General features: G+C 48.8%; 1 protein-coding gene across 1 annotated transcript in view; it reads left to right on the top strand.

Annotated features, from left to right (window-relative positions):
• Positions 1-769: 769 nt before the first annotated feature.
• The window catches only part of LOC115182933 (carboxypeptidase M), a 77,353-nt gene continuing 67,972 nt past the window's right edge, over positions 770-10,150 (top strand). Inside the window, exons 1-2 of the mRNA XM_029744280.1 lie at positions 770-1,128; positions 1,539-1,725. Coding sequence (XP_029600140.1) covers positions 1,563-1,725 — 163 coding nt within the window. The 5' untranslated portion in view covers positions 770-1,128; positions 1,539-1,562. The remainder of the gene's footprint in view (positions 1,129-1,538; positions 1,726-10,150) is intronic.

Here is a 10,150-nt window from a genome sequence, read left to right as displayed (position 1 = left end):
CTTATCCTGTATGTAAGGTAGAAGTAGTTTTCATATACAAACGTCATATATTAGAACTCAGAATCAAATATTCTTCCCCCCCAAAATAACATGGTTACTGTGGTAGAACGTTTATTTTGATTGGTGAATTTTCTGCATTTATTAGAGTCCCATCAGGAAGCCTGATTTCAGATGTGTCCATGTAAACAAGATCATTAGGGGAGTTGTTACTTTTTCAAAGATTGAAAACTGTTTTAATCGAACTATTATATTAATCAGACTATCCACAATAACTGCATTACTGTGTGCATGTAACCCCACTCATTGCTTTTGTCTATTAAACCTCGGTCAATGGAAACCTGCCTGGTGTCTCTGAATAAAAATGTAGGATAAAGTCTGCTAGAATTTGTTAGAATTAACCTATAAAGCTTTTGTAGTTGTAGGCTAGATAATGTAGAGATGTGTTTATCCATTTAATAAGTGCATGTGATCTGGATAATCATGTTCTGTAGCCTATTGATCAGCAACTTATCATGGAGAGAAAGGTAGTGGCGTCAAATTCACCGACCTGCAGGGGAAGCCCACAGGGATCCCACCTTCTAATCTCCCAAACGGCATCTTATTAGTAGACCATTTTTATGTTATATATATATATTTATAAAACATAAAAACATAAAAATATATATATATTAAACCCTATCAAACCTTAACACTTACCTTAACCTTCACTTAAAAAATTGACAACTTCTACATTTGACAACTTCCAAATTTGCATTTGGAGCAACTTCCAAATTGTACGTTTGGACAAATGTGGATAAACGTCCAAAATGGTAAAACCGTGAGATCATGTTGAGTTGAGAAGTGTTTAGCTCCGCCTCTGCTGCTACCGTATAAAACCTGCCGTGTTAATATAGTGATAACGCCATACAGGGCGGTGTGCAGGCAGGCAGGGGACCTAACGGTGTAATGTGGTCGGGGGGAGGGTTGATCTATCGACTAAGATACCAAACGAGCGATTTGGACTTTAAAGAGTTGTTATGAATGCGGTCGGACAGACGAGGGTGACCGCGGTGTGACTTCCAGAGACGTCTTCACAGAACAAGTTGTGCGCTCACAGCGAGCTGCACAAAATATACATTGAGCAATAAGGTAATTTTAGAATGTCAGGTGAATAAGTTATAAGTTATTTTGGGGGGAATTTAGTATAATTTGATGTATTTTAGACATGTTTATTGATGGTCTAGTCTACACTTCTATAGACACGTTTTATTCCGGCCTAGAAAATAGGAATTGCTTGCAAAATGTTGTCATTTAGATATCCATGATATGTATAATATGGTTATCATTTTAGATAACTGCTAAACCTAGTGTATTGTGACTTGAGAACCGTAGCGCCAGGTAACCGCACACGGCGCTGTCCGTTGACGTTATTACTGACTTCAGTGTGGTGCGCGTGGCTACTATGTCCTCGTGAGTTTTTCCGTTCATATTTGACGGTGTATTTATTTTAAATCCGCTTAACCTTTTTTTTCCCCCTTAAACTTCGTTTTGTGGGTTAGGTTGTCACTGTCCCGTACGAGACGATGTTTGTTTTTGCGCTCTGCCTGTACCTCGGGAAGTTGGTGTCGTCCGGTGTCAGTTTGGAGTTCCGTTATCACAACACCGTGGAGGTGGAGAGGTACCTGCGGGACGTTAACAACACCTTCCAGTTCACACACCTGCACAGTATCGGGAAATCTGTCGAAGGTGAGAACACAGACTATATGTTGTCTTGAAATGTAATATTGGAAATTGTAATTCACTATTTGATATGCCTCAGTTTAGATTAGATTTTGTCACCGGTGAGAGCCCAGGACAATTTCAACTTTGATAACAACATTTTGAAAGTGTGTGGAGCTCTTTGTAAGCAGGGAAAACCCATTTTTGGAGATTTCTGTGGTAGATTTATTTTGATGATCTACCAGAACTTTTTTGGAATCATTCAGCAGTGTTTACCAGATGAAGTAAAATACCGTTGGAAATTAATGTGGACAATTTATATTCCTAAAATGTCATTTGAAAATGACGCTGTCGCTGCTTCCTGTTGACCAGACATATTGATAAATAGCCCAATGTCAAAACACAGTTTTAAAGTGTCCAAATCAATAACCAATGTGCATAAACGGTTAGTACATTTTATGTTTTCAGTATATCACTATTTACACATACAACAATAGTAATCATATTATTTCAATATATTTTTTGAATGGGGACCTTATAAACTGTACATGCATCCAAAAGCCCTGTTTTGTCAAGTCACTCATTGATTAGGGAGGGATATGCACTGTTGAAACTACCACAACTCAAAAAACACATGACATTATATATTTTTTACATCACTGGTTAGAGGACAACCAGCAGAAGAAGTCAGCTACATTTTGGAAATGTTGCTAATTAGAAATATGCTAATCAGCAACAATTGTCTGTGATGAGATTCGAACTCCCAATCTTTGGGTTGCTAGACGTTTGCGTTATACACCCACCCATCCTTTAGCTTTAACTAACCATCGGTCTTATGTAACCATACGAAACATACCATATCATACTAAATTGAGTATCTCATATTTACATTACAGAATAATACGAAAGTTCTGAGACCAGGTTGGAAATTTAGAATAACCAATACATGGCTAGTTAGATGAGCATTTGTAGAAGGCTTCTATGTATATTTTGCAATGCCAGATGTTGATTTCAGGAGGCTGCCTTCACGGAAAATAGAACAAATACCCTTTTCTGTTAGTTAATTTCAATGAATCACGACCCGCTATAGGATATCAACAGTGACAGTTTGACTTTCAAATCCCTGTATTGGTATGAATCAACAGTACAAAACCAAAGATATTGATCTGTTTTAAACAATTGATCTCATGTCATTGTGTTGAGTATAAACGTTTATACTAATATAACCAATCTGAGGTAAAAAGTTAGTGTAATTTCCCCCCCATTTCGATGTGATCAAAGTGGCAGCTTATGTAATGTAGTAACACATACTTCCACATCATGGAAAGTAGTGTAATATACATTTTTAATTAGGTATGGCAAAATATCTTATTTTAGGATGATAGTAAATGAAGCAAACACAGATTTGTTTGATATTCACATGCATTTCTCACTAGTTTAACCATTTTAGAGATGTAAAAAACAAAATGTTCCTAAGCAGAATTTAACCAGGCGCTCCACACGTTAAAACAGGAGGGTTCCTCAAGGGTTCTTTAGGTTGATGGGTTTTATGTGGAACCATAAGGACTCAAATAACTCTGAACTCTTCAATGGTTCATTGCAGTTCACAAAATGATTCTTTGCTGTTTTATTGATAATTAAAATGTAGGGCGGGGGGTTTAATATAATATTTTGGGGCATGGTTTAGTCACAGCTCTTTATGTACAACCATGAGTGAGGGTTTCATTCCAGTTGATCTAATATATTGTGTTATGCCATTACATGTTATACAGATGTATGTAACAGGTTCATAGGCTGCGACGGAATCAGTCTTCCCCTCTCACAAGAGGACTCTTTGTAAACCGGGTCCCTGCCTGCCAGCCAGCCAGCGACTGCAGCTGGCAATTTAAATGCTTGTGAAGACTAGCCTAAACAGACTGTTAATATATCATCCTGACCACTGCTCCCAGCATCCTGCTCCCAGCCTCCCTGCGGCTAGTCCTCCACCCCCCCAGCGGCTAGTCCTCCACCCCCCCAGCGGCTAGTCCTCCACCCCCCCAGCGGCTAGTCCTCCACCCCCCCAGCGGCTAGTCCTCCACCCCACCAGCGGCTAGTCCTCCACCCCACCAGCGGCTAGTCCTCCACCCCACCAGCGGCTAGTCCTCCACCCCACCAGCGGCTAGTCCTCCACCTCCCCAGCGGCTAGTCCTCCACCTCCCCAGCGGCTAGTCCTCCACCCCCCCAGCGGCTAGTCCTCCACCCCCCCCAGCGGCTAGTCCTCCCCCCCCCCCAGCGGCTAGTCCTCCACCCCCCCAGCGGCTAGTCCTCCACCCCCCCCAGCGGCTAGTCCTCCACCCCCCCCAGCGGCTAGTCCTCCACCTCCCCAGCGGCTAGTCCTCCACCCCCCCAGCGGCTAGTCCTCCACCCCCCCCCAGCGGCTAGTCCTCCACCCCCCCAGCGGCTAGTCCTCCACCCCCCCCAGCGGCTAGTCCTCCACCCCCCCAGCGGCTAGTCCTCCACCCCCCCAGCGGCTAGTCCTCCACCCCCCCAGCGGCTAGTCCTCCACCCCCCCCAGCGGCTAGTCCTCCACCCCCCCAGCGGCTAGTCCTCCACCCCCCCCCAGCGGCTAGTCCTCCACCCCCCCCCAGCGGCTAGTCCTCCACCTCCCCAGCGGCTAGTCCTCCACCCTCCCCCAGCGGCTAGTCCTCCACCCCCCCCCAGCGGCTAGTCCTCCACCTCCCCAGCGGCTAGTCCTCCACCTCCCCAGCGGCTAGTCCTCCACCTCCCCCCCCCCCCCCCAGCGGCTAGTCCTCCACCCCCCCCCCCAGCGGCTAGTCCTCCACCCCCCCCCCAGCGGCTAGTCCTCCACCCCCCCCCAGCGGCTAGTCCTCCACCCCCCCCCCAGCGGCTAGTCCTCCACCCCCCCCCAGCGGCTAGTCCTCCACCCCCCCAGCGGCTAGTCCTCCCCCCCCCCCAGCGGCTAGTCCTCCACCTCCCCAGCGGCTAGTCCTCCACCTCCCCAGCGGCTAGTCCTCCACCCCCCCCAGCGGCTAGTCCTCCACCCCCCCCCCAGCGGCTAGTCCTCCACCCCCCCCCCCAGCGGCTAGTCCTCCACCCCCCCCCAGCGGCTAGTCCTCCCCCCCCCCCCAGCGGCTAGTCCTCCCCCCCCCCAGTGGCTAGTCCTCCACCCCCCCCAGCGGCTAGTCCTCCACCTCCCCAGCGGCTAGTCCTCCACCTCCCCAGCGGCTAGTCCTCCACCCCCCCCAGCGGCTAGTCCTCCACCCCCCCCCAGCGGCTAGTCCTCCACCCCCCCCCAGCGGCTAGTCCTCCACCCCCCCCCCAGCGGCTAGTCCTCCCCCCCCCCCCAGCGGCTAGTCCTCCACCCCCCCCAGCGGCTAGTCCTCCACCCCCCCAGTGGCTAGTCCTCCACCCCCCCCAGCGGCTAGTCCTCCACCTCCCCAGCGGCTAGTCCTCCACCTCCCCAGCGGCTAGTCCTCCACCTCCCCAGCGACTTGCTCCCTAGTCCTCCCTCTGGTCCTACTCCCTAGTCCTCCTACTCCCACGGAAGTGAGGAAGACATGTTGTGGATTTCAAAGAACAAGCCTGTCTAGAATGCAGTGTTTTTAACCATGGGTCTGGATGGATGCTTTCTGGACCCCAGAGACAATAGGACAGAGACTGCTCAATGGTCATCATGCCATGTCTGCAGTGGCGGCACCAGGAATTCTTCACTGGGGTAGCTATGGGGCAGCTTGGTAGTTGCATAGGGGTGCTTGCAACTCACGGTTACTGCCACGAGTTGAGACGGTACCAGAGGGATGTCGACCTTGACAACCACATAACGTGTATGCTGGCTTGCTGAGCAGTCGGAGCTGGTTCCTGACAACAGGGTTTTGAGAGAAATAAATGTGTTAACTCATCGCTATATACACTGAGTCTACAAAATATTAGGAACACCTGCGCTTTCCATGACATAAACTGACCAGGTGACAGTTAGGATCCCTTATTGTTATCACCTGTTAAATCCGCTCCTCCCCTTCTACAGGGGCTGGTATCGTAGACCCTGTAGATGAAGGGGAGGAGACCGGATAAAGAAGGATTTTTAAGCCTTGAGGCAATTGAGACATGGATTGTGTATATGTGCCGTTCAGAGAATGGGCAAGATAAAATATTTATGTGCCTTTGACCGGAATGTGGTAGTAGGTGCCAGGCACACCGGTTTGTGTGTCAAGAACTACAAAGCTGCTGGTTATTTCACGCTCAGGTTTCCTGTATCTATCAAGAATGGTCCACCACCCAAAGGACACCCAGCCAACTTGACACAACTGTGGGAACAACTGGCGTCAACATGGGTCAGCATCCCTGTGGATGCTTTGGACACCTTGTAGAGTCCACGCCCCAAAGAATTGAGGCTGTTCTGAGGGCCAGCTGGGGGATAGCAACTCAAAATTAGGCAGGTGTTCTTAATGTTTTGTACACTTAGCGTATATTGAAGGTCAGGATGCTATCGCAGCCCCTGTAGGTCAGGATGCTATCGCAGCCCCTGTAGGTCAGGATGCTATTGCAGCCCCTGTAGGCCAGGATGCTATCGCAGCCCCTGTAGGCCAGGATGCTATCGCAGCCCCTGTAGGCCAGGATGCTATCGCAGCCCCTGTAGGCCAGGATGCTATGCTATAGTAGATGGTCATACATCAATACTAAGACCTCGGAGGAGGAATGGGCTACTCAGAATAATTGATCTTTCAACTGAGGAATTTGCACTTTTATGTGTTACAAGAAATCTATCACGAGTCCCAAATCGTTGACGTTATTGATTTTTATTTGAGTATTTCACTCTCAACCCATAACGGCTGAGTGGGGAAGAGGAATCAATGTGTTGATGAGCCTGTATGTTATAATTCTCTCCATACAGTATGGAGCTGAATCAGAAACCACATGACAAGGGAAGTACAGTCAGCACCATATATCACTGACATGTGGCACCACGGCAGAATCATGGCCAGGGAATGTTCCAGAACACGTCACCTGACCGGGAGTAACTCTGGACTAGAGCCAGGGAGTGTTCCAGAACACGTCACCTGACCGGGAGAAACTCTGGACTAGAGCCAGGGAGTGTTCCAGAACACGTCACCTGACCAGGAGGAACTCTGGGCTAGAGCCAGGGAGTGTTCCAGAACACGTCACCTGACCAGGAGAAACTCTGGACTAGAGCCAGGGAGTGTTCCAGAACACGTCACCAGACCAGGAGAAACTCTGTGCTAGAACCAGGGAGTGTTCCAGAACACATCACCTGACCAGGAGAAACTCTGGGCCCTATAATGTAAGAACCAACCGACGGCCCATCCAGTCTCTTGGGTGTTAGCATACTGTATGTGCATACAGTGAAGCTCCAGAGGGACGTGTGGTCCTGCTCTGTGGGTTCTGCCCAAACTGGACTAGAGGAATGTAACGCACCTCTCCTCTGAGTTTTGGGACTTCTGCGTCCCAAATGGAGCCCTATTCCCTATGTAGTGCACTACTTTTGACCTGAGCCCTATGTGCACTACATAGAGAATAGGGTATAATTTGGGACATAGTCTTCCTCTTACAGAGTGTCACGGATACTTAGGGCAGGAGGAAGGAGCAGAGTCAAATGCAGGAGACTATTGTCCAATAGTGCCGAAGTTTATTCACACCCAAAACACTCGGTGCTCAAAAAGGCACAGGGAGCACACAATACCCCAAAAAGGAAAACAGGTAATTCCACCAATGAAGAAAAAAACGCACGGGTTGCAGCCCGGCAAGAATAAATAATCCAATATAATACGCTGGAGGAAAACCCAGCAACAGCGTCAACCACCACTGCCTGCTGACAAACAATTAATCCCACACAAAAAACAAACCCAAAGGAACAAACTAAATACCCCCCCCACTAATGACAGAAAAGGAAACCGGTGCGGACCTAGACAGACAACTCAACGAACACAGAAACATAGATCGGTGGCAGCTAGTAGACCGGCAAATGGGGCACCATTTTCTGTGGATACTGTGACACAGAGGCCCTATACAGCTGGGCTGTACCACAATGCTGTCTGATGAAGACCTGTTTGGCTGAACAGCGTTGTAGTAGGTGACCTGCTGTAATATAAAATGCTGATCAGCTCCTACCTGTATTTCTTTGTAAATATGTTTTTGTAGATAGTTCACTAAAGTTGATCTGCCTCATACTGGCTGAGTTGTTTTTGGGGATGTACCATCACACACCGCTGGCTCCTCCTCCCCCTGGTCTACCACTACCACACAGAGGGGCAGGCTGGGTTGGTACCACACCCCTGGTTCTGGTGGCTGGGTTGGTACCACACCCATGGTTCTGGAGGCTGGGTTGATGCCACACCCCTGGTTCTGGTGGCTGGGTTGGTACCACACCCCTGGTTCTGGAGGCTGGGTTGATGCCACACCCCTGGTTCTGGAGGCTGGATTGGTACCACACCCCTGGTTCTGGAGGCTGGGTTAATGCCACACCCCTGGTTCTGGGGGCTGGGTTGGTGCCACACCCCTGGTTCTGGAGGCTGGGTTGGTGCCACACCCCTGGTTCTGGAGGCTGGGTTGATGCCACACCCCTGGTTCTGGAGGCTGGGTTGATGCTACACCCCTGGTTCTGGAGGCTGGGTTGATGCTACACCCCTGGTTCTGGAGGCTGGGTTGGTACCACACCCCTGGTTCTGGAGGCTGGGTTGGTGCCACACCCCTGGTTCTGGAGGCTGGTTTGGTGCCACACCCCTGGTTCTGGAGGCTGGTTTGGTGCCACACCCCTGGTTCTGGAGGCTGGGTTGGTGCCACACCCCTGGTTCTGGAGGCTGGGTTGATGCTACACCCCTGGTTCTGGAGGCTGGGTTGATGCCACACCCCTGGTTCTGGAGGCTGGGTTGGTACCACACCCCTGGTTCTGGAGGCTGGGTTGATTCCGCACCCCTGGTTCTGGAGGCTGGGTTGATTCCACACCCCTGGTTCTGGAGGCTGGGTTGATGCCACACAAAGGGGCAGGCTGGGTTGGTGCCACACCCCTGGTTCTGGAGGCTGGGTTGGTGCCACACCCCTGGTTCTGTGATGTGGCTGATTGTAGTTTTACCACATATACACCCATGTGGATTATTACAGTACATTCTGAGAGTATTCAGACCCTTTCACTTTTTCCACATTTTGTTACATTACAGCCTTATTCTAAAATGGATTAAATAGTTTTTTCACATCATCAATCTACACACAATACCCCATAATGACAAAGCAAAAACAGGTTTTTAGAAATGTTGGCAAATGTATTACAAATATAAAAAAAACTATCACATTACATAAGTATTCAGACCCTTCACTCAGTACTTTGTTGAAGCACCTTGACAGTGATTACAGCATCGAGTCTTCTTGGGTATGATGCTACAAGCTTGTCACACCTGTATTTGGGGAGTTTCTCCCATTCTTCTCTGCAGATCCTCTCATGCTCTGTCAGGTTGGATGGGGAGCGTCGCTGCACAGCTATTTTCGGGTCTCTCCAGAGATGTTTGATCGGGTTTAAGTCCGGGCTCTGACTGGGTCACTCAAGGAAATTCAGAGACTTGTCCCAAAGCCCCTCCTGTGTTGTCTTGGCTATGGGCTTAGGGTCGTTGTCCTGTTGGAAGGTGAACCTTCGCCCCAGTCTGAGGTCCTGAGTGCTCTGGAGCAGGTTTTCATCAAGGATCTCTCTATTTTGCTCCATTCATCAATCTCTCGATCCTGACTATTCTCCTAGTCCCTGCTGCTGAAAAACATCCCCACAGCCTGAGGCTGCCACCACCATGCTTCACCGTAGGGATGGTGCCAATTTTCCTCCAGATGTAACGCTTGACATTCAGGCCAAAGAGTTTAATCTTGCAGAATTTTATTTCTCATGGTCTGAGAGTCCTTTAGGTGCCTTTTGGCAAACTCCAAGCAGGCTGTCATGTGCTTTTTTTTTTAATGAGGAGTGACTTCTATTTGGCCACTCTACCATAAAGGCCTGATTGGTGGAGGGCTGCAAAGATGGTTCTCCCATCTCCACAGAGGAGCTCTGTCAGAATGGCCATCGGGTTCTCGGTCAACTCCCTTACCAAGACCCTTCTTCCCCCGACAGTAATCTGACCGTGCTCTGAGATGCGCTGTCAACTGTGGGACCTTAAATAGACGTGTGTGTGTGTGTGTGTGTGTGTGTGTGTGTGTGTATGCGTGTGCCTTTCCAAATCATGCCCAATCAATTGAATTTACCAAAGGTGGACTCCAATCAAGTTGTAGAAACATCTCACGGATGATCAATGGAAACAGGATGCACCTGAACTAAATTGAGTCTCATAGCAAAGGGTCTGAATACTTATGTAATTAAGGTATTTCGGTTTTTAATTTGTAATACATTTGCAAAAATGTTTAAACCTGTTTTCACTTTGTCATTATGGGGTATTGTGTGTAGATTGAGGATTATTTGTTTTAA

Source organism: Salmo trutta, unplaced genomic scaffold (assembly GCF_901001165.1).
Source record: "Salmo trutta unplaced genomic scaffold, fSalTru1.1, whole genome shotgun sequence".
NCBI lineage: Eukaryota > Metazoa > Chordata > Actinopteri > Salmoniformes > Salmonidae > Salmo > Salmo trutta.
Note: the sequence above shows the minus strand (reverse complement) of the source record. Positions and strands in the feature narration are given on the sequence as shown.